Source organism: Hyperoodon ampullatus (genome assembly GCF_949752795.1).
Source record: "Hyperoodon ampullatus genome assembly, chromosome: 1".
Taxonomy (NCBI): Eukaryota; Metazoa; Chordata; class Mammalia; order Artiodactyla; family Ziphiidae; genus Hyperoodon; species Hyperoodon ampullatus.
In genome coordinates, this window is record NC_136914.1 from 167,788,096 (window position 1) to 167,813,851 (window position 25,756).

The 25,756-nt window shown below is 40.8% G+C and overlaps 1 protein-coding gene across 1 annotated transcript in view; it reads left to right on the plus strand.

Annotated features, from left to right (window-relative positions):
• The window catches only part of CC2D2A (coiled-coil and C2 domain containing 2A), a 131,177-nt gene that overhangs the window by 41,387 nt on the left and 64,034 nt on the right, over positions 1 to 25,756 (plus strand). Inside the window, exons 11-15 of the mRNA XM_079707442.1 lie at positions 7,232 to 7,441; positions 8,388 to 8,494; positions 13,235 to 13,375; positions 16,903 to 17,059; positions 18,027 to 18,262. Coding sequence (XP_079563568.1) covers positions 7,232 to 7,441; positions 8,388 to 8,494; positions 13,235 to 13,375; positions 16,903 to 17,059; positions 18,027 to 18,262 — 851 coding nt within the window. The remainder of the gene's footprint in view (positions 1 to 7,231; positions 7,442 to 8,387; positions 8,495 to 13,234; positions 13,376 to 16,902; positions 17,060 to 18,026; positions 18,263 to 25,756) is intronic.

Genomic DNA, 25,756 nt, shown 5'->3' on the forward strand with positions numbered 1-25,756 from the left:
CCATCTATAAAATGGGAGTAATAATAGCATCTGCCTCCTAGGATAGCTGTGCAGATGGTTAAGATAATACATAAAAGTGCTTCAAACAGAGCTCAGTGAGAACTGGCTGGTGTTGAATAGACAGTTGCCTGCTTTCAAATTTAATAACATTGCTCTTGCTTTCCTGAAATGTCCAGCAAGGTTCACCTCCTTCAGAAACTTGTGTAATTATTTCAACACTGCTAGTGTGAAAGAGAATAAGGGGATATAAGATCATTCTATATAGTTATAGAGAGGCGTGTTGGACAGGGAAGACACAGGCCCAAGTCAGAGAATCTGAGCAGTTGGGTGTCCTACTGGGTTGTGCTTCGGGAAGCTCCCTTGACCACTCTGGAGCTGTTTCCTTAATTGAAAAATCTTCATCATCTCTACCTCATACGATTTTTGTGAGTATTGAGGTGATGTATCTGTTTGCACTTTTTTTTAAATGAATTCCTATAAAATATTGCTATTACAGACAAATAGTAATGAGTGACTACTTTGTGCAGAAATGTGACCCTGGGAGTAGGTTTACAAAACAAACATAAACCAAAGTCCTAGTCCATGTGGGATTTATCATCTATTTGCTTATATGACAAAGATACGTGATATAATTAGTGATCCAGACAATACTGTCTTATGCATGCGTAATAATCCATCACCTTATCTCTTCATCCATCCAACCATTTCAGCAAGAAACACTGATATAATGAAGCAAAAAATTATGGGTTAAAATTAGAAAATAGAAGAGTAATTACTATGGAGAGTAGGATCTTGAGGGAGCCAATTAAGATTAATCTTATATGTCTCCTTTAGAAGTTCTGAGCTAATTGGGAAATGCACAGGAATCAGAGAGGGATGCAGATTTCAGTTGCAACTAAGGATAAAGCTGGACAGCAGAATGCTGCTTGGACACAAAACCAATTGGGCTTCCGGCTCCATCTCCCAAGAGTTCTGTCCCCCCATCTAGAGAAGGGCCCCAATGAGTTCACCACGTGGACTGCCATGGAGAACCCACGGGGCCAGTGAGCAGGCTCTCGGGAGAGAGTTGAGAAGGGACAGCTAGAGGCCACTGGTTACTCTGCCCAGCAAAGAATTTGGACCAATGGATCTTGGGCTCCAGTTGACTCTCTAATCAAACAGTCTTCCTTCTCTTTTGGGAAGGAGCCAGTGGGGATGCGCGAGTGGGGAGAGCACAGAGAGTTTCCTCCCAATACTTTTGAGAGGGGAGACCTTCCTATCTTGTGAGCAGAAACAGGAAAGTAGAGGAAGATAATAGTTCCTCTACGAGAGGCTGGTCATCCTGCATCACAGAGCAAAAGATAGAGAAGGGAGAAATCTAAAGGGGCTGAAGTCTTCCAAGGTCATTTCATAGAAAGTTAGGCTTCAAACATAGCAAAGCATAGAGACTCTGCCAGCGTGCCTAAGAAAGAAGCAAAGGTTATATTAGAGGTTATGAAGAGGTAGGAATAACCTCTTTGCTTCTCCTCCCTCTTTGTTTCCTACCTCTTTGTTATTCCTACCTCTTTGTTTCTACATAACAGGCTGCCTATTAATTTCACTGTTGATTTGTATACCTCAGTCTTTTTTTTTGTTTAATGTGTTTATGGAACTTTCTAGTAATTCAAAAAACAATGCATTTCTTTCAGAGTTAATTTTTTACAGTTCTATTGATTTACTAACTTTTACCTTTTCTTACATTTATTCAGGTCTGTCTGATGCCAAAATCCATTTTTTCTCCCCTCTGTTCCATGTAACAGGCTTGCCTTTAAGAAGCAGTGTTAAATGCATATGGCCTATATTTTCAGTCTAATGTCCAAACATACCTTATATCTGGGAGTTTTGACACGATGCAGGAGCAGAGAAATAGATAAACAGGCAGTGATTGTTTTATTCATAGATCGTTAATCTATCTTCTCTCTCCTTCCTCCACTACCCTGAGAGTAAGAAGAGCAAATACTGTTTTATTCCTCTTCTAACCCTTGCACTTGGCAGGAAGCCTGGCATGTAGGAATGCCTCAGTAAAAGTGTGAATTGAATATCATTTAAAAGACTTAGTTGAGCTGAATGGATCTCGAAGAAATTCCTTGTTTTCTACTCCTCTCCTTAACTCGGCTGTCTCTCCTATAAAACAGTAGCCCTCTTAGGGCCTGGCTTCATCCTGGCAACCAAATGATGGAAAACCAAGTCAGTGTGCTAGATCAGGAATTGGCAATTCCTTGAGCCGTTAATGGAGCTTGATGAATGTACACTTCAGAGCTCTCAGGTCTGATGCTAACCCAGCAGGACTGACCAAACCCATCCTGGATGGGAGTCAAGCCTGGCTCTTCTTTGATTAGACTGCCAATTCAAATGAGGGAGTGTATGTCCTCCTATTAGATAAATTAGGAGGTTTATTTAGAAGGGAGTTGGTATTCAGCCCTCCTTCTTTGAACATTTTCCTTAATTACAGAGGGAAAAGAAGTAGTTTTTAAAAGTGAAATATTCTGCAGCTCCTAAATTGAGATTCTTTTTTAGAAACCATTAAAGATAGAGAAATGCAAAAAGAGATTAGATATTGTGCAGAGAACAAAGTTAAACCTCAAATGAGAAAGATTGCAATTTAATACCTCGTAAGAAGTAACTAACCCAAAACTAAAAAACAAAAATTCCAAATGAGACATTGCAGGTAAAACATAAACAATATTACGCAGTTTGCCTAAGCATAATAGCAAAGTAAGTTTAGGGTTGCTGAAAGCTGTTCCAACAGCCTCCATCCTTCCTTCCTTCCTTCCTTCCTTCCTTCCTTCCTTCCTTCCTTCCTTCCTTCCTCCCTCCTGCCTTCCATCCTCCTGCCTTTCTTCTTTTCTTTTTAATTATTTCCATCCTCAACTGAGTCTACTATATTCTTAGTTGTGCTAAATTCTGGTAACTCAGAGGTAGCAACATTCAAACTTGGCCTTAGAGAGACTTTGTGCCTAGTGGAGGGAGACAGAAATGTCATGAAGTGTTAAAGGCACAGTGATTAGTAGTCAACATGGCATTCCCAGGGACATATGTGTAGCTGCCTCCTCTTTTTTCAAAACTGCACACTAATCTGAGGAATTTAGCATAATTCCAACCTCCTTGTTAATCACGACTTGATAAAACTATCACTTTCCCCTTCCACTATTCTCAGCCATTTTTCACAGAAGCATTGGTCCCCTACTGTGTAATGAGCACCTCAATAGTCAGCACTCTTTGGGTTGCAAGTGACAGAAACCCTTTGCAAACTAGCTTAAGCAAAGAGAGAACTTGGTGGCTTACAAAACTGGGAAGGATCTGGAGATAAATCACAAAATGAAGGAGGGGCTTTAGGAACTAGGACTCTGGGACCGGGAACTCTGTGCCAGCAGGTCTCTCTCTCTCTGCCTCTCTTTCTTCTGGTTCTCCTTGAATGTTGACTGGTCTCATTCTCTCCTGTTGTAGGCAGGCCAGAATTCTCCATGTGTTAGGACCCTTGATAACATAAGCTTAGAAACTCCAGAGGAAAGGGATCATATCTTTCCCCAAGGTTCACATTATCAACACCAAGGACAAACTAGTCAGTTTTTTTTTTTTTTTTTTGCAGTACGTGGGCCTCTCACTGTTGTGGCTTCTCCCGTTGTGGAGCACAGGCTCCGGACGCGCAGGCTCAGCGGCCATGGCCCAGCCGCTCCGTGGCATGTGGGATCCTCCCAGACTGGGGCACGAACCTGCATCCCCTGCATCGGCAGGCGGACTCTCAACCACTGCGCCACCAGGGAAGCCCCAAACTAGTCAGTTTTAAGTGACTACTTTTAAGTGACTAGTCAGTTTTAAGTGACTACATATGCCCCCCCGACCAACCTCATGTCCTAGAGATACACCCAGAAGATGGAGAATGACAAAGCTTCCCAGAGAAGACCAGAACAACAGTTATAGAATCTACTGCAGGCTCTGGGCTGGATTCAGATTCTGTTGCTATTATTTTCCCAGGACAAATATAGAAACTTTTATTTTAATTCTACCAATGATTGTTCTTTTTCTGTCCAACCTTAAAAGTTCCGTCTCCGGGCTTCCCTGGTGGCGCAGTGGTTGAGAGTCCGCCTGCCAATGCAGGGGACATGGGTTAGTGCCCTGGTCCGGGAAGATTCCACATGCCGCGGAGCGGCTGGGCCTGTGAGCCATGGCCGCTGAGCCTGCGTGTTCGGAGCCTGTGCTCCGCAACGGGAGAGGCCACAGCAGTGAGAGGCCCGCATACCACACACACACACACACACACACAAAAAAAAAAAAAAAATTCTGTCTCCATCGGAAAGCAACTCTGAACACACTGAGAACATCAGCAGATAATCCATGTGCATCACCTCTGATAGTTTGCGTTTTCAGTTTTCCACTGAAGACTGAAGAATCAAATCAATTTCAAAATTAAAATAATATACCCTATAAATATTATTTATTTTTAGGAGAAATTTTTTGTACTGTTTTCATGATAGTTTCAGAAAAGAAAACAGATACAACAGAAAGAAAGACAAGAGACTAGGGGTCTTTCTCCCTAAGAGGAAGAGAGTTGGGGGTCTTTTGAGCAGTCTAACCCCATGCCCACCAGGAGTCCTGGAAGCTTTTTCACTTGGTTGAGCTGAGCTGAAGGCAGAGACCAGCAGCAATCATTTAAACATGGGCTAATGAAGATTTGGGGGTGGAGACACAAAGTACAGCTGACCTAGGTAACATTAGGACCATACTACCGACATTACTTACTCATACTAAGAAGAGTACAAGATGGAACCTGAGGGCCACACCCTGAGCAACTTCAGAACTCTGCAACCCATAGTAAGAGGAACAGCAAAGCAAGGACCAGCAGGAGCCAGACAATTGGAGAGGAATTTTCCGTTAGGTCTGTGGACTGATGTTTAGTGGTACACATCTTTGTGAGGTGGGAATTTTTTAATTCATCCAGGTGGTCAGTGTGACAGTAAGACACAGAGTCACCACATGCAGATTAAAAGCCTCTAACGTGAATGCAGGTTATAACTGGATACTTTTGCTTGAATAAAAGAAAAGAGATGGGCCTCCATTGTTGCAGTGTGAAGTGTAAGGATATTAATGTCAAAATTAGGACTTCCGTAAGGTACAAAATATTGGAATATGACCCCTGTAGGGATGGGCTTTCCTCCCTGTAAATCCAAATGGAAGTTCAATTCAGCATATTTTGGAAGGTACTGAGGTATAGTCAATGCATTCTTATTCAAGCATAGCATATTTGTAAGCACATCCCAGTTTTACAAGAACATTTTTAAAAAATAAAAAATCTATAGGTCTTCTCATCAAAGACAGACTTAATGTTATTTTATAGAAAAAACTTGTTCTTTTATGAAACATAGTGTACACTGTACAGGCATCCTGTAGGAAATCATAAGTTCTAAATATACATTAATTGTCTACTAATTTGGGGGAAAATAAGTATGAAATTGAATGGCTAAAAGGAAATATACTCATATATCCTTAATCGTGAATACTGGTACAAAGCAGGCAACAAGACAGCCCAACAACAAATTTACTGGTAAATGAAGTCTCATGTGTATATGCTTTATGGTAAGTACAAATATTGGTACTATTTCAATGACTAATAGTAACTGAAAAGCAGACCACACTATATAACAAGTGTGAATACATTTTTGGACATGTATACATGTACATACACACAGTGTGACCTCTGTTTTCCGTACTTAGTCTGATGGGGAGAATGTTAGGATCTTGTGATGTAGGAATCTAACTCTGGAGCCCCCTCTTCCAGTTTCCATCCCTCCCTCTGCACATCTCAGACTTCATCCTTCCTGCCCCAAGTTATAAAGGTCACACCCCATTTTCCCCCTTTCAATCTATTGTTGCTCGCAGACAGGCCTCACTACGTTGTAGGCAACCAAAAATCACTATGGAATTGTTGCAGGAAGGGGGACCCCTTCCAGGGCCCAAGCATGGGCTCTTGTCTAATGACCAGCAGTTCCCTAACAGAATGAACCAGGTGATATGTGTGAAGTGCTTTATATGATGCCTAGTGACCTACAAAATGCCAACTGGATCTTTTTCCTCAGCCTCCCATTTGTACGATAAAGAGATAGAGGCATGGAGATGTGTAGTGACTTGCCCAAGGTTCCAGAGCAAGTTAGAGGTGGAGCCACAGCTAGAATCCAAGGTTTCTGACCCCAGTTCAGCATCTTTACATAATACCATGAAGACGAATTAAATGAAGAGATTCCTGAACACGTTACCCACAATTAACATCGGGTAAATGTTTCACTTCTGACTAGAATATTTGCAGCTTCCAATTTACCTCATAACTTATAAATAATACATTTGGGCCACATAATCTTTTCTCGATAACATAAATAGCTTCCAAAATCTCCTCTCTGCAAAGGGGAGGATCGAGTGAAGTGTGTCAAACCCCACATCCTGACTGTAGTCAATGTCTATGACAAGGAGAGAACATGAAGACAAAATCAAAAAGGTGTCCTCCCCACCTTGGAGCTCTGCAACCTCCAAAACTAGATTCACCTACAAGCAGCAGTGATCAACATAGAATATCTTGATGAGTTTAAGGAAGAAAAACAGAGATTTATCTGACACACTGTACACCAAGTGATCCAGGAAAGTCCCAGTGGAAATTTCCACTCCTGTTTTCTACACACTCAGCTGCCCCAACTATCTCTTCCTCTGTTATTTTGCAGACTGACTTTCTTCTTCCCAGGAAAACTAGGTGCCAGCCCGAAGCTCGGTTCAGTATGTTAGTCTCTGGCTGTTGTCTACAAACTAAAAACTTCTCCACATGGAGAGTATATCTATGATCCAAATAATGATCACTTTGGATTAGAATCTATGCTTCTCTCATTAAAAGAATTTCAAGGTCACCAGCTGCAAAACCCAAGATTTCCAGGAAATGGGATAGTCTCATGACAAAGATTAGGGCTATGACTCAGTAGAGATAATCCCTAAAAGACCTAGGAAAGCAAGATTGAAATTATTTATTTTCTCATTCCTTGCCCTTCATTTTACTTTTCAAGTGTTCAGAAAAGGGCAGGCCCCTAAAACCCCAGGGAAAAGGGAATGGAACAAGGTTCTCCTGGCTTGATTAGGGTAGGAAATATTTTGCATCTGACTTTTCCCATTACACATCAGATCAGTATCTAGGAAGTGTTTTAACTGTGTTCCCCCTACACTCTGCTCTCTTTGGCAGGCAGTAAAATACATCCACAGGAGTCAGCATTTGATTGGATCTGGAGACCCTCCTGGAAATTTCCAACTGGACATTGATATTTCGGGGTTAATCTTCACACATCATCCCTGTTTTAGCCGAGAGCATGTTTTGGCAGCCAAACTGGCCCAGTTATATGACCAGTACCTTGCAAGACGCCAGAGACACAAGGCACAATTTCTTACTGACAAGGTACCCGTGATCACTTCCATGCCAATTGTTGAGGGGGTTGATTCTCCTGAGGAGCCCAAACAACAAAAATACCTTCTAGCAGCAAATGCTCGTGTGCTTCCTTCATGTTCCCTCTGTCTAGGATGTGATGTGTTGACCTACCTAGAGGCAAAAGAAAGGATACGACCATGTACATTTAATGTGCGCAAATTCAGTGGCACACACTTGGTTGAAAGAATGATTCCTGCAAACAGAGCAAGGGATCTCACCCACCGGCAGTGGGTAGCTGTGTCTTGCTTACATGATCTCATATGATGAGACCATTCATGGCCTGAGAATCTCTGTGTCCTTAGAGACATTCTCATTGTTATATGTAATTTACCCTAACATGGTACCTAAACAAAAGTCAGTTGTTTCAACTGATGCGTAAGGAAATGTCTAGCCATTTTGGATTTACTTCTAATGTGACACTGTCCCGTGGAATCTCCATGGGTAGTTTTGACTATAGACAATTTTTGCCCTGACTTTAAAACCTTACTACCCAAATAAGAGATAACTCCACAATATCTCCTCCTATAGGTCTATAATTTTATGCTCTCTTTATATCACAAGAATGTCATTATATGTCCAGGCCCCAGAGAGGACCCCCCTGCCACCTTGAAAGAAAACTTGTTTCTGAGACAGTAGAGTAAAAGTAGCATCTGTCATGAGCAGTTGGATCTGGGCCACAGAACAAGGATGGACACACACAGTTCTTTATTATTCCTTTTATTTTTTTTTTAAATAGAAGCAATAGCTCTCTGTCAAAATTCACTTTGGTGAAAGCATGGAGACGGCTGGATGCTTGCACATCCCTTCACAGGTTGCTGACATCATTTTGCCCTGGAGAAGTGGGTGGGTCCAAGCACATCACTTGTAGTAAGGAGTAGAGCTTCTAACTCAGATCTTGTATCCATATCTTTTCTAGCTCCAAGCTCTAAGAAATGCTGTTCAGATGGGCCTTAATCCAGCAAAAACTCCTAAGTCTCTTGAAACAACCCAAAAAACCATCAATGAGTATAAATCTGAAATTCGGTGAGTAAAATCTATCATTATAACTACTGCTTTTTTTTCCCTCTACTTATTGAGAGTTTATATTTTCAGAGTTTTTTCTGAATGCACGGAATACATTAAGCCAAATGAAATAACGAGATATGTCGATTGTATTAACACCAAATTTGAAGTCCAAAAAATGAATGAAGACGGGAGGGCACACAGGGGGAATAGGGTAACTTGCACACTCTGCTAGTGTAAACAAATATTGCTACAGCCACCACTTCAGAGAGCAGCTTGTCCAGAGACGAGCAAGGAGTTGAAAATGCCAGCAGAGGACCCGGCAATTCTGCTTCAGACACATGTGCTCCAAGGAGCTGTGTGCGCATGTGCACCGGACGTGTGTGCAAGCATTCCACAGCATCACTTACAAGAGTAAGAAGCTAGAGATAACCCCACACCAGAATGAAACCATCTGCTTTAATCTTATAATGAACCTCCCTCCCACAGTTAGAAGGACCGAATTAGATCTGCATATATCATGGATAAAATAGTGTTGAATTTAAAAATCCAGTTGTGGGCTTCCCTGGTGGCGCAGTGGTTGAGAGTACGCCTGCTGATGCGGGGGACACGGGTTCGTGCCCTGGTCCGGGAGGATCCCACGTGCCGTGGAGCCGCTGGGCCTGTGAGCAATGGCCGTTGGGCCTGTGCGTCTGGAGCCTGCGCTCCGCAACGGGAGAGACCACAGTGGTGAGAGGCCCACATACCGCAAAAAAAAAAAAAAAAAAAAAAAATCCAGTTGTAAGAGGAGACTCGCTGTGTGATACAGGTCACAGCCCTAAAGAGCATGTGAAACAATACTAATGTGTTCCAGGTATGCACATGTGTGTTACATACAGACAGAAAAGACACACATGCCAGTTTCTTCCTCCAGGGAGGGAGAGAAGGGGATGGAATGGAGAGGTCTTCAAATGGAGCTCTAACATTGCCAAACAAACAAACAAACAAACATAAATTCTGAGTAAATGTGAAAAAATGTTAGTAAGTGTCATATTATTTATTATATGTGCTCTTCTATATCTTGAAATTTTTCATAATTAAAATTCAAAAATTAAAACCCTGATCATTGCCAAACAATAGGGAAACATACAATGTAGAATGTGAACATTTATTCTAGAGTCCTATTTCTCAGGGAAAATCATGGGTAACAGTTTTTTGCTAGTTCTTCCACATATAAATACATGTGTGTATACATATATATACACAGATGGGTTTATGTGTATATATTTTACTTTTTTAAAGAATCACATTGCATTTACCACCTTGCAACTTGCTTTTTTATGTAAAATGTATCTGAGACCTTTTCCTATAATAGTACATCTAGATCTATATCATTGTTTAAGAGCTGACATTATATAGATTTTACATTCCCCATTAATAAGTGTTTGTATTATTCCTATTTTTTATTACTTTAAATTGTACTCTAACACTCCTATATGTATATATTTGTGTACCTGTATAAGTATTTCCACAGAATAAATTCTTAGAACAGGAATTAATAAATCATGGGGTTTATCTTTTTTCATTTTTATTGGAGTATAGTTGATTTACAATGTCATGTTATTTTCTGCTGTACAGCAAAGTGAATCAGTTACACATATATATATATCCACTCTTTTTCAGAGTGTTTTCCCATATAGATCATTACGGAGTATTAAGTAGAGTTCCCTGTGCTATCCAGTAGGTCCTTATTAGTTATCTATTCAAGGAATTTAAATGTATACTTTTCTCTTTACAATCTACCCTTGAGTTGGAAATTCTCCTACCGAAGTGAAAATTAGTGATGTTTGTACACTGTAGTTGTAAAAGTATGCAGAGTATGTTTAAAAATGAAAATTCGTATTTATGTTAAAAGAAAAGCACATTGCCTCCTCCTCATGAAAGTAATTTTTGTTTTAGTATACACTGAGTAAGAAAAAGTGACAAAAAGCTACTCTGGATACAATGAAGGTTTGATGTGGGATTGCATTTATTAATCAGTATTTGAGAAACAGTAGCAGAATTGTGTGTGAGTCCTACAGACCATGCCAGGTGGAGCCATGGATCGCAGACACATTGCAAACATCCTGCCACCCCTGGAGATGGAAACCACTGAGATTCAGCATTTCTGATGCAGTGAAAGAGTTGATTTTAGTCCTTTACTGACTTTTCACATGGTGGAAAAGCAAATTCTAAGCAGATGGCCTGTTCCTGGATACCTCATCAAGCGGACCTGTTCCCTGAAGCCCCCTGGGAGCTGCTGATGAGCCAGCTGCCTTGGAGCCCACCCCTAGGTATCTGATAGGTCCCAGGTTGGGGCAGCTAACCTCAGCCAGTGACGCATTTTCCATCTTATTTTCTGTAAGTGGCATCATGACCACATTGCTCGTCCTCTGCACTGGAACCAGGCTGTATTAAGAAAGGAAACACGGGTGTTCGTGCAATACAGGGGAACACTTTATTTACCCCCCTCCTGGATCTTCATCCTCACATATGCTCAATCTTGAACAAATAAAAAGTCTAGGATCTCAGATCCCCATCCAGCTACCACTTTATCCCTGTCTTTCCCTTCACAGCCAAACTTCTGGCAAGTATTTACTAATAAGTATTTTAAATGTAAATTTGCTAAGTACTGCCGTCTCTACTCCCTCCCCTCCTTCACTGTCCAGTCTAGCCTCTTTTCTGCGCCCACCTTTGCCGTGAGGCTGATCTTGCCACAATCCTGGGGAACCTCCGTGTTGCTAAGCAGAAGGGGACCTCTCAGCCCCCCTGGTACTTGGCATTGGGCACTGTCCCCACAGGGTGCCTGTTGAGACATTCTCTTCCCTTTATGTCCACACACCACCCTCTCTCAGATGCCCTCACCCCTCTTCGGCCACCTGTCCTTCCCACTATCCTTTGCCTAATCTTCCTTCTTTGCCCAGCTTCTAAATGTTCAGAGTTCCTCCCAGGATTTTTTTCTTTTTTAATCTTTTGTTAATCTGCATTTTCTCCTGAGGTGAATCCAGTCCTGTGGTTTTAAATATCATCTAGATGCCAGTGTGGCTCCCAAAGTTTCACCTCTGGGCTGGACTCCTTTCCACACTCCAGACCCCATCTACATCAGGCTTCAGAAAAGTGTTACCCGGCTCCCTAATCACAGTTGCCTTTTCCTCTTCCTTCATAGTCTGGCAACAATCTGTAATTAAATATTCTTTTGTGATTCTTTGCTTCTCTAGCTCATAGGTCAAATTTTACTTGCTAAGCATTTTTTTAGCATTTCTGAGAAACTGTCTTGTCAGGGACTAAAAAAAGGAAGTAGAAAATATATCAGAAAGACTTAAGGTGTCATATAACTCAGTAAAATAATTTTATATTGCAGTTTTTTTTAAAGGAGGCAGGGGAGATAGCTGCTAAAGGCATGAGAGAAGAACAGACCACTAGGTAATGACAGATAATATTTGTGGACCACTTACCAGATGTCAGACATGGTTCTAGTATTAATTCATTTACTCCTCCCAGCAACCCTGTGAAATAAATTCTGTTATCATCTCTACTTTACAGATAAGGCATGGAGAAGTAAAATAGTTTGCCCAAGGTCAGCTAGAACGAGGATTTAAATCTGGGTATCTTGGTTCCCACATCTTAACCAGCCCTTAACCAGAATGCTTTACTGCTCCTCAAGAAGAGTGTTTCTTATTCTGGTTCATTGCCTCCTAGCTTTTCTAAGGTCTTCCAAGAGTCCCAAATCTTGGCTACCCAACCACTAACTGGCCATCAGCTTCTACCAGCTTCCTTTTCCATGACACCAATTGAATGATCAGAAACCTAGACCTCTGTGTTTCTCTGCACCATCTCCAGACTAAGTCATCACAAGTAAAACCAACTTCCAGACACAGGCCGTCCTTCTGGGGTTCAGGAGGGGATGATTCTTGAAACACTGTGGCTATGGTTTCCTAGGGCACTCTGTCAGTCATTTATCTATGTGTCTGTCTCTTGAGCTAAGCTATAAGCTCCCTGAGAACAGAGACATCTACAATCTCCTAGGAACCACTTCTGAATCCCCTGGAATGACACCTGATAATTGTCCAAGAAAAAAAAATCTAATTAATTAACTAACTAATGGCACAATAGAGTACATTTGGGTTCTGGACTTGGCTATTATTTGTAGAGGGGGCTTAAAGTAAGGCATTAAATAATTTCCAAACACTTTAAATAATATCAATCACAATGAAAGCATTTTCAAATGAAGCCTCTTCAAAGCAAGCCAAAAATATCGCTAATCTAGTCAGCACTAAAAACTCACCAAGGGATGTAGTAACATTACTTCATCTCCTAAATGTAGGACTGGTGATTAGTGTTAACACAGGCAGACTTTAATATACTTGTTAACTGGGACAGCAACATACTTTCCTGTTTATCATAGTTTAGTCCATGAGAACTGCATTTACTGGGCCCCTTATTTTCATAACTTCAAAAGTGGCTGTTTAAGATTGCACAGTATTAATGAGAATTTTAAATGGTAATTTAGTTTAACTGAAGTCAGATTCTACTAGAGAAAACAAAATCAAATAACCTATAAAAACAGACCAGCATCCTATTGACTTCAAATTTGCATTCATATTTTTGGTTTTCTAGTACTTAAGAAATATCGTAGCTGTGAAATTAACTATACAATCACTATAGCATTATTAGTTTCTTTTCCTAATTTGCAAACACACCTAAATAACTTTTAAATATATATCCATGTATTATATCTTGTAGGCAAACAAGAAAACTGCGTGATGCTGAACAAGAAAAAGATCGAACACTGCTTAAGACCATCATAAAAGTCTGGAAAGAGATGAAATCCCTTCGAGAGTTCCAGAGGTTTACAAATACACCCTTGAAACTTGTTTTGAGAAAGTAGGCTTTTTTCAAAAATTGTTTTATTGGGTTATATCATGCATAGGGGAAAATGTATTAAACATAGATACAATTTTAAAAATAATTTTAAAAATAATAATTACAAATGAATAACCATGTGCAACTCCCCAAGTTAAGAACTAGAATATTACTAGTATCTGAGCATCCCCCGTGTTCCTAACCCCAATTACATCTCCTCCGTCACAGAAGTAACCATTTTCTGGACTTTTATGATCAATGTTTCCTTGCTTTTAGTTAAAAGCTTTGCCATCTATGTGTAATCTCTAACACTTAGTCTAATATTGCCTGTATCTGAATTTTCCATAAGTGAAAGTATATTGTGTGTATGCTTTAGTGAACACACACCTGTTTCTTTTCTTCAATACTACTGGAGATTCATCTCCTTTTCAGCACACAGTTGTGGTTAATTCTCTTTGCTTTATAACACTTCATTATATGAATATAACAAAATTTGTCTATTTTACTGTTGATGGACATTTGAGTTGATTCCATTTTTCAGCTGTTATAGACAGCACTTCTTTTTTTTTACATTTTAAAAGAATGAATTTTATTTCTCAAAATTGTTATAAAAATGTTACTCAGTTTTCAAGTACAATTCATCATTTCTTAAGTGCCCACTCTGTCATGCATTGTGCTAGACTCTTGGGCTACACTGATGAAGGAGATAAACATCATCTCTTTCCTCCCAGAGCTTCCAGTTTGGGAGTGAAGGGGACATAGACAATAAAATCAGACAGCACTTCTATAGACGTTTTTTGTATGTGTCTTTTTAGGGTACATGTGCCTAAGTTTTCCAGAAATATACCTTGAAGTGGAATTGTCGAGTCTTAGGGGATGTGCTTCTCCAAATACTTATATGCTGGTTGCAGACACTTTTCCACAGTGTTTGTGCTGACTTTCAGTTTGACCAGTGTTCCCATGGGTCCATGTCACCCATATCAGCCATATCACCTGATGTTGTCAAACATTAACATTTTGCCTATCTGATGGCATGTTTTAATTTATATTTCTTATGCATGAATTGGCCATTTTGAATTCCTCTTTTTCCAAGTGTCTGTTCAAGACTTTTGCCAATTTTTGAACTGGATTGTTTGTCCTTTTATCTTTTCCATAATTTGTAGAAGTTTGGTATATATCCTGAACATGAGACCTTTGTCGATGTGTGTTGCAGAAATCTTCTGTAGTTTTCTTTTTAGTAGTTTGCTGCTTTTTGAAGAATAGTAATTCTTAATTTTAAAGAGATAGAATATATTAATCTTTTCTTTTCTGATCAGTGCTTTTTGTTTGAAGAAATCCTTCCCCTGAATCAAGTAGATACACTACTATATTGTATCTTGTAATCTTCATATTAATGAAGATTAATCTTTCAAATTCACCTTTAATCTATTTGGAATTGATCTTTGTGTGTAGTGTGGAGAAAGTATGCTTTGATAATATTTATGCAGGTGAACTGACTAGACTTTGGTACATAATTAAGAGTACAGTTATCACAACAAAACCATCTTCTGCATATTAATTCAAGAGCATCTCTGCTGCTGGTTTTGGTCCCTTCCTGTTTGTTTCATCTGTATAAGTGATGTGCCCATACATCTACATGAAAAGTGACACATGAGGGCAATTATCTGATACTGTGCTTTGAAAACAGTCAGTTTTTAGCCAAAGATAGCTTCAAATTGTGATGCTGGGGGGTTGTAATTATCATAAAACTGAGAAAACATTCTGCAGTTTCCAGGACAAACACAAGCCTGTGCTTTATGAGGGCAGGGATCTTGTCACCACTGGATATCTGGTCCCAGACAGCACACCTGCCATGTAGTATCTGCTCAATTAATATAAAATATATAATATAATATAAAAACAAATTCAGATAGTCTGTCCCACAGAACTCGTAGATGTCTTCCAGAAATCCCAGTGTTTTGGCTTCCATATTCCATCTTCCAGGTCATCCCTTCCATCCAGAAGCAGAACATAAGTAGTTACAAGATTGTTTTCTCCTTCCTTCCCTAAGTTTAGGATAAACAAAAATTTATAAGAAATTTACCGTTAAGGTCACTTCTAGGTTACAAACTTCCTTTTTGTGATACTTCACATCCCTTCCACCCATAAGTAGCTGTGTCCTAAATTCCTTTGGAGTGCCCTTTCTTCACATTCTTGATTCATCTAGCTACCTTATGATACAGCATTATTTCTTCCTGCAAAAATATTTAAAATTCAACTAGTTTATTCATGCCTCTGATTAACAAGGAGAAAAGTAAATGAATATATATCAGAGATGGAACATAACGGGGGCCAAATTTCTCTGATGTTTATAAATTTCAGGTGTTTCCCAAGTGATTTCTTCAGTAGTAGCTTTGTAAGAGTCTGCGCCTTGGGAGCCTGTTAATTGCTAACCCACCAGGCCACACGTGTACATACACAAACGTTGGTCAGCTCTAGGCACTTGACTAGGTTTCTCTAAAAAGGAGCTGGAACTTTAGGAGAGGAGAACCTGCAGGCCAGACCATACTGATCACATTAGGAAATAAGCACAGGGGATGGGTTGAAACAACTCTGAAGTGCTGGATGGGATGTGCTGGATGCCATGCTTGCCCTCCCCCACCCTCCTGGGGAGTCACACTGCCCATCCACATGTAAAGGGCTCTGTAAAGCCCTTTACAAAGCAACATGGAAACTTCACATTTGTTCAATCTTGTGTTGATTTGGCCACAGCACCCTTTTTTTTGTAGGGCACCTCATAGAACCAGCACTCTATAGAACACACTGTGGGAAGCACTGCTCTAGGTCAGGCTGAACATTAATGCACTGTCAGCAGAATAATCAAAGAAAAATTCAAATTGTCAATCCAAAGTCAAAAAAGTAGGTTCAGGGCTTCCCTGGTGGCGCAGTGTTTGAGAGTCCACCTGACGATGCAGAGGACACAGGTTCATGCCCCGATCTGGGAAGATCCCACATGCCGCGGAGCGGCTGGGCCCGTAAGTCTTGGCCGCTGAGCCTGCGCGTCCGGAGCCTGTGCTCCACAACGGGAGAGGCCACAACAGTGAGAGGCCCACATACAGCAAAAAAAAAAAAAAAAAAGTAGCTTCAGGGATTTGGTAGCAGCATAATGAAGTGGTTCCTCAGAGACTCGAAGAATTAACAAAATAACTACAATGAAACTGCTGCCTCTGTCAGCTGAGAATTTGCAGGCACTGTGTCAGGGTGCCATCTGGATCATCTAACAGTGTGGCTTTGTTGCTTAGTGTAAATAGATTGGGTTCATGTTCCAGCTCTTCCATTCACCAGCTGTGTGTTCTTGGGAAAGTTACTTAACCTCTCTGTGCTGCAGGCTCCTAGTGTATAAAATGCTGAAGGTAGCAGTATCTGCCTCACACGGTTGTGAGCTCACCTGTGCAAAGCTTTTAGGAGAGGAGCTGCCACAGAGCAAGCCCAATACAGGTATTTGCTGCTATTATTACTCTATCACTTAATTTCAAGAAATAAGGAAGGTGCTATAAATTATTTTAAAGGGAAAAAGTTGACCAGAAAGCTGATGAAGAAGCATATGAAGCAGAAATTCAGACCGAGATAAGTGAATTGTTGGAAGAGCACATGGAAGAGTACGAACAGAAGATGGAGGAATACAGAAGTGCACAGCAGCAGTGGAAAGCCTGGAAGAAAGCCCAGGTTTGTAAACAGCCTTGAAAAGAACCGACCTGGGGGACAGGAAGGGTCTGGGTAGAGGCACATGGAGACAGGAGGAGGGAAACTGGGCAGGCAGACTGGGGTCCCCTGCCTGCTGTGCTCTGTCTCCCTCCCAGCTCCCTCGCTAGGGGACAAAAGGATGAGAGAATGAACTGATTAATGCACTTGTTGAAAAAGCCACCCAGCCTGCTGATACCAGAGGAAGTTTTTCCCAAAAACGGTTCTCTGTATCATCCTGTGGCTGTTTGAATGAACCAGCAATAACCTGGTAATCGCTCATGTGCCTGTCAAGCTCTGTGATACGTATTTTACTATTTTACATGGCTTACCCTATCTAATGTGGGGTATTGGTGCTTCTGGGCTTCCCCCAGAAAATTATATAACTTTATACATATGACCTTGCAAAACTGGGACAATAAGTAATAAGTAATCCAGGGACAATAAGTAATAGATCAGGGTGACCTGCAGTGTCAGTTATATTCACAAGCCTTACTTTAATTTCAAGGCTTGGGACTTCCCTGGTGGTCCAGTGGTTAAGACTCTGCGCTTCCACTGTAGGGGACACAGGTTCCATTCCTGGTTGGGAACTCCTGCATGCTGCGTGTGCAGCCAAAAAGAGACGTATCCTTGGTCTTTAGAACCAATAATAATGAGCAGATGAATAGTTAACTTTTTTAAGCTCTCTCTAGGGGCCAGGCACATGGTAAGCTCTTTCCAGACATTACCTCATTTCAAGAAACCTGGCAAAAGTTTCCTATAATTGTTCCCACTTTGTAGACGAGAAAACTGAGGCATGGAGAGGTCAAATGGCTTAGTGAGCTGCCTGAGTGCACACAGCTGGTTGAGGTGGAGCTGGGTTTGCATCCACGTCTATCTGATTCTGAAGACTGTGCTTTTCAAAGAAATTCCAAAATTCCTGTCTGACATAAGGTTGCCTCTTACCCAACAGAGGGCCAAAAAGAAGAAAAACAAACAAGCAGTCGAAGAACATCCTGATGAGATGAAGGAGCCAGATCCTGGGGAGGAGCCTGTGAAACCCGTCCCTCCAGAGCCCACAGATCAGGCTGTGATAGAGCAACAGGTGAGGGAGAGAGCAGCCCAGAGCCGGAGGAGGCCCGGGGAGCCCACGCTGGTCCCAGAGTTGAGCCTTGCGGGGAATGTGACACCCAACGACCAGTGTCCCAGGTGAGCAGATGCTCCAAACATGAATGAGGTTGACGTGTGACACACACACTGCACCATTTGGAGTGTACATCTCCTGACTGACATGGAATGATCACGAGAATTTTGAAGTCTCTGTAGATATTTATTAGGTTGGACAATATAAAATTGCAGGCATTTGTCCAGATTTTGGTGATTTCATATGGTTCACCCACCCAGCGCATTGCCATTGGCCACTCAGGAGCTCATTACCAGAAGCTGCCTGTAGGGGACACTCTGCACAGTGCCTGCCTGCATGGCTTCTGGTTTGGAGCCTTTATCTGTAACCTCAGTGTGTCTTTTTTGTCCACTGCTGGCACATCCCCTGTCCCTGGCACAGAAACCCAGATCTCTCCTTGGCCCTTGATTTCAGCTGCTCCTAGGCCAGCTGCTCTCTTTGAAGGCCTCACAGAGCCTCCCAAAGGAATTGTGGGTATTCCCTATAGTTTGAGATAAAGTCAAGGCCATCTGAGGCACACCCTCCAGATCTGGTAGAATTACATCTCTAGTCATTCGTATGTGATCCCTAAAAGTTATATAACGTTTATAAATCTATACATATAATAAGTTCATAAACACACATATATATGTTCGTCCTTTTTTTAGAAATTTATAATTTAATAAAAATATTTTAGGGCTTCCCTGGTGGCGCAGTGGTTGAGTCTGCCTGCCGATGCAGGGGACCGGGTTCGTGCCCCGGTCCGGGAAGATCCCACATGCCATGGAGTGGCTGGGCCCGTGAGCCATGGCTGCTGAGCCTGTGTGTCCGGAGCCTGTGCTCCACAACAGGAGAGGCCACAACAGTGAGAGGCCCACATACCGCAAAAAAAAAAAAAAAATATATATATATATATATATATATATATATATATATATATATATATATTTAAGTTTGCTATTTATTTCTTTCCTATACTTTACAGAGATGGGTCTCAAAGTGTAACCCCAGGACCAGCACCATCAGCATCCCTGGAGAATTTGTTGGAAATTTTCAGGTTCTACTGAGACCTGCTGAATCAGAAATTCTGAGTTAAGGCCCAGAAAACTGTGCTTTCACAAGGTTTCCAGGTGATTCTGATGCATGTTAAACCATACTGTTATCTATTAAAGGAAATATATTGAAATAATTACTACCACCAGATCCCAGGTCTAATACTCCAGTACCCAGAAGACCTATCATGAACACAGGGAATATCTCAGACTTGAATCTTCAATACTCCACCATAGAAAGTGAGAAGTCAGCATCAGAGACATTAGGATGCAGGGGTTAACCAGGATGTCTTTATAAGACCCCACAATCTTCTTAGTTTCAAACTTCTGTTAATATGTTAATAACTTACTTTTACATTGTAGCTTCCTGTGCATTTTCTTTTTCTTTTTTTTTTTTACATCTTTATTGGAGTATAATTGCTTTACAATGGTGTGTTAGTTTCTGCTCTATAACAAAGTGAATCAGCTATACATATACATATGTTCCCACATCTCCTCCCTCTTGCGTCTCCCTCCCTCCCACCCTCCCTATCCCACCCCTCCAGGTGGTCACAAAGCACCTAGCTGATCTCCCTGTGCTATGCGGCTGCTTCCCACTGTGCATTTTCATGTGTTCTCTCAACTTCGTAACATTCAGATGCTATACATAAGTAAACTGTTCCCCAGCACTAAATTAGCTACTTTCAGGCCACAAATACCATACTGTATAACTTTGTTATGAACATTCAAAATATGTGATTTTGAGCATGTTTTTTAAAGGGAAAATTTAGGCTTGATTTTACAGTCCTTTATGGTGAGTCCCATTTTGACCAAGAATGTAAGAAACCAAGAAACCAAGAAGTTTCTGAGTTTTCACTAGGCTTGGGGACTATAAACCAGATTGCCCCAAGCCAGTGATTATAAGCCACCCTCTTCATCAGGCCATCAGGTCAAAGGAGGCCATGCAGAAGACAGAGGTGTTTTAGGTCTGTTGGTGGCATGAGGTTGCAGTATTGGGAATAAGCCTTTAAAAAACCCTGAGTGAAGTCTTTGGGGGTCTTGGATATTTCTGAAGATTTGTTGTTAAATGTCTTTTATAGAAAAAAAAATTCAAGTCAACTGAGCAATTTCATGCCTGGGATGGGCCTAAATTATGGAGAGGTAAAAAGTTAAAACTACCCACTCAATTTAATGAGTACAGAATTTCTAGTTGGGATGATGAAAACATTCTAGAGAAGGATAGTGGTGTTGGTTGCACAACATTGTGAATGTACTTAATGCCACTGAATGGTATACTTAAAAATAGCTACATTGATAAGTGTTATGTTGTGTCTATACATCATAAAAAAAAAAAAACTACCACCCAAAAAACCCTGAGTGTGTTTTAGATTTTTATGTTCTAACCTTTTAATTTCCTTAACAAACTTGAGTTGCTATTGGCTTAACCAATAACTGGAATTTGTAGTGGGCATCTCTGCAAATATGTACAATAAAATTAAAGAATGCTCCTGAAGGTTTTGATTTGTTATAACTTCGTGGCTATAAGAATGATATGCTTGGAGAGACCTTCAAGATGGCAGAGGAGTAAAACGTGGAGATCACCTTCCTCCCCACAAATACATCAGAAATACATCTACATGTGGAACAACTCCTACAGAACACCTACTGAACGCTGGCAGAAGACCTAAGACTTCCCAAAAGGCAAGAAACTCCACACATACCTGGGTAGGGCAAAAGAAAAAAGAAAAAACAGAGACAAAAGAACAGGGACAGGACCTGCACCTCTGGGAGGGAGCTGTGAAGGAGGAAAGGTTTTCACACACTAGGAAGCCCCTTCACTGGTAGAGATGGGATGATGGAGGGGAAGCTTCAGAGCCACAGAGGAGAGCGCAGCAACGGGGTGTGGAGGGCAAAGCGGAGAGATTCCCGCACAGAAGATTGGTGCCGACCAGCACTCACCAGCCTGAGAGGCTTGTCTGCTCACCCACTGGGGCAGGTGGGGGCTGGGAGCTGAGGCTCGAGCTTTGGAGGTCAGATCCCAGGGACAGGACTGGGGTTGGCTGCCTGAACACAGCCTGAAGGGGGCTAGTGCGCCACATCTAGCCGGAAGGGAGCCCGGGAAAAAGTCTGGAACTGCCTAAGAGGCAAGAGACCATTGTTTCAGGGTGCGCGAGGAGAGGGGATTCAGAGCACCGCCTAAACAAGCTCCAGAGATGGGTGCAAGCCATGGCTATCAGCGTGGACACCAGAGACAGGCATGAGACGCTAAGGCTGCTGCTGCAGCCACCAAGAAGCCTGTGTACGAGCACATGTCACTATCCACACCTCCCCTCCCAGGAGCCTGTGCAGCCCGCCACTGCCAGGGTCCTGTGATCCAGGGACAACTTCCCCAGGAGAACACAGGGCGTGCCTCAGGCTGCTGCAACATCACGCCGGGCTCTGCCGCCGCAGGCTCACCTCACATCCGTACCCCTCTCTCCCCTGGCCTGAGTGAGCAAGAGATTCCAAATCAGCCACTCCTTTAACCCCTTCCTGTGTGGGTGAAGAATAGATGCCCTCAGGTGACCTATAAGCAAAGGCCAAAATTTAAATTTGGGGCCAAATGCAAAGCTGAACCCCAGGAGCTCTGTGAACAAAGAAGAGAAAGGGAAATTTCTCCCAACAGCCTCAGAGCAGCAGCTTAAATCTCCACAGTCAACCTGATGTACCCCACATCTCTGGAATACATGAAGAGATAACAAATCATTGCAAAATTGAGACGGTGTCCTTTGGGAGCAGCTGTAGACTTCGGGTTTGCGTTCTGCATCTAATTTCTTTCTGGTTTTATGTTTATTTTAGTTTAGTATTTAGAGCTTATTTTCACTGGTAGATTTGTTTACTGATTTGGTTGCTCTCTTCCTTTTTTTTAATATGTATTTTTTTCCTTTTTCTCTTTTTGTAACTGTGCATGTGTATGCTTCTTTGTGTGACATTGTCTGTATAGGTTTGTTTTTACCATTTGTCCTAGTGTTCTGTCAGTCCTTTTTAATTTTTTTAGTATAGTTTTTATCACTTGTTATCATTGGTGGATTTGTTTTTTGGTTTGGTTGCTCTGTTTTTTCTTTCTTTCATTTTCTTTTTTTATTACTTTTTAATTTTTTACTTTAATAACTTTTTATTTTATTTTACATTATTTATTTCTTTCATTCCTTGTTTCTTCTTTTTTTTCCATTTACTTCTAAGCCGTGTGGCTGACAGGGTCTTGGTGCTCTGGCCGGGTGACAGGCCTGTGCCTCTGAGTTGGGAGAGCCGAGTTCAGGACATTGGTCCACCAGAGAACTCCTGGCTCCACGTAATATCAAATGGCAACAGCTCTCCCAGAGATCACCATCTCAACGCTAAGATCCAGCTCCACTCAATGACCAGCAAGCTACAGTGCTTGACACCCTATGCCAGACAACTAGCAAGACAGGAACACAACCCTCCCCCCATTAGCAGAGAGGTTGCCTAAAAGCATAATAAGGTCACAGACACCCCAAAACAAACCACCGGACGCATTCCTGCCCACCAGAAAGACAAGATGCAGCTCATCCACCAGAACACAGGCACCAGCCACCTCCACCAGGAAGCCTACACAACCCACTGAACCAACCTTAGCCACTGGGAGCAGACACCAAAAACAATGGGAACTACGACCTGCAGCCTGAGAATAGGTGACCCCAAACACAGTAAGTTAAGCAAAATGAGAAGACAGAGAAAAACACAGCAGATGAAGGAGCAAGGTAAAAGCCCACCAGACCAAAATAATGAAGGGGAAATAAGCAGTCTACCTGAAAAAGAATTCAGAGTAATGATAGTAAAGATGAGCCAAAATCTTGAAAATAGAAAGGAGAAAATACAAGAAACGTTTAACAAGGACCTAGAAGAACTGAAGAGCAAACAAACAATGATGAACAACACAATAAATGAAATTAACAATTCTCTAGAAGGAATAAATAGAAGAATAACTGAGGCAGAAGAAAGGATAAGTGACCTGGATGATAAAATACTGGAAATAACTACCACAGAGCAGAATAAAGAAAAAAGAATGAAAAGAATTGAGGACAATCTCAGAGACCTCTGGGACAACATTAAACACACCAACATTTGAATTATAGGGGTCCCAGAAGAAGAAGAGAAAAAGAAAGGGACTGAGAAAATATTTGAAGAGATTATAGTTGAAAACTTCCCTAAAATGGGAAAGGAAATAGTCAATCAACTCCAGGAAGCACAGAGAGTCCCATACAGGACAAATCCAAGGAGAAACACACCAAGACACATATTAATTAAACTATCAAAAATTAAATACAAAGAAAAAATATTAAAAGCAGCAAGGGAAAAACAACAAACAACACACAAGGGAATCCCCATAAGGTTAACAGCTCATCTTTCAGCAGAAACTCTGCAAGCCAGAAGGGAGTGGCAGGACATGTTTAAAGAGATGAAAGGGAAAAACCTACAACCAAGATTATTCTACTCTATCTCATTCAGATTTGACAGACAAATTAAAACCTTTACAGACAAGCAAAAGGTAAGAGAATTCAGCACCACCAAACCAGCTTTACAACAAATGCTAAAGGAACTTCTTTAGGCAGGAAACACAAGAGAAGGAAAAAACCTACAATAACGAAACAAAAACAATTAAGAAAATGGTGACAGGAACATACATTTCGATAACTACCTTAAATGTAAGTGGATTAAATGCTCCAAACAAAAGACATAGACTGGTTGAATGGATACAAAAACAAGACACGTATATATGCTGTCTACAAGACACCCATTTTGACGTAGGGACACATACAGACTGAAAGTGAGGGGATGGAAAAAGATATTCTATGCAAATGGAAATCAGACAAAAGCTGGAGTAGCAATTCTCATATCATACAAAATAGACTTTAAAATAAAGACAATTACAAGAGACAAAGAAGGACACTACATAATGATCAAGGGATCAATCCAAGAAGCAGGTAAAACAATTGTAAATATCTATGCACCCAACATAGGAGCAACTCAATACATAAGGCAAATGCTAACAGCCATAAAAGGGAAAATCAACAGTATCACATTCATAGTAGGGGACTTTAAAACCCAACTTTCACCAATGGACAGATCATCCAAAATGAAAATAAATAAGGAAACACAAGCTTTAAATGATACATTAAACAAGACAGACTTAATTGATATTTTCAGGACATTGCATCCAAAAACAACAGAATACACTTTCTTCTCAAGTGCTCATGGAACATTCTGCAGGATAGATCATATCTTTGGTCACAAATCAAGCCTTGGTAAATTTAAGAAAATTGAAATCATATCAAGTATATTTTCTGACCAAAATCTATGAGACTAGATATCAATTACAGGAAAAAATTTGTAAAAGATACAAACACATGGAGGCTAAACAATACACTACTAATAACCAAGATATCACTGAAGAAATCAAAGAGGAAATCAGAAAACACCTAGAAACAAATGACAATGAAAACACGATGACCCAAAACCTATGGGATGAAGCAAAAGCAGTTCTAAGAGGGAAGTTTATAGCAATACAATCCTACCTCAAGAAACAAGAAACATCTCAAATAAACAACCTAACCATACACCTAAAGCAGAGAAAGAAGAATAAAAAAAAAAAACACAAAGTTAGCAGAAGAAAAGAAATAATAAAGATCAGATCAGAAATAAATGAAAAAGAAATGAAGGAAACTATAGTAAAGATCAATAAATCTAAAAGCTGGTTCTTTGAGAAGATAAACAAAATTGATAAACCATTAGCCAGACTCATCATGAAAAAAGGGAGAAGACTCAAATCAATAGAATTAGAAGTGAAAAAGGATAAGTGACAACTGACACTGCAGAAATACATAGGATCATGAGAGATTACTACAAGCAACTATATGCCAATAAAATGGACACCTGGAAGAAATGGACAAATTCTTAGAAAAGTACAACTTTCTGAGACTGAACCAGGAAGAAACAGAAAATATAAAGAGACCACTCACAAGCAATGGAATTCAGACTGTGATTAAAAATCTTCCAACCAACAAAAGCCCAGGACAGATGGCTTCACAGGTGAATTTTATCAAACATTTAGAGAAGAGCAAACACCTGTCCTTCTCAAACTCTTCTAAAATATAACAGAGGAAGGAACACTCCCAAACTCATTCTACGAGGCCACCATCACCCTGATACCAAAACCAGACAAAGATGTCACAAAGAAAGAAAACTACAGGCCATTATCACTGATGAACATAGATGCAAAAATCCTCAACAAAATACTAGCAAACAGAATCCAACAGCACATTAAAAGGATCATACACCCTGATCAAGTGGGGTTTATCCCAGGGATGCAAGGATTCTTCAATATACACGAATCAATCAATATGATAAACCATATTAACAAATTGAAGGAGTAAAACCCTATGATCACCTCAATAGATGCAGAAAAAGCTTTTGACAAAATTCAACACCCATTTATGATAAAAACTCTCC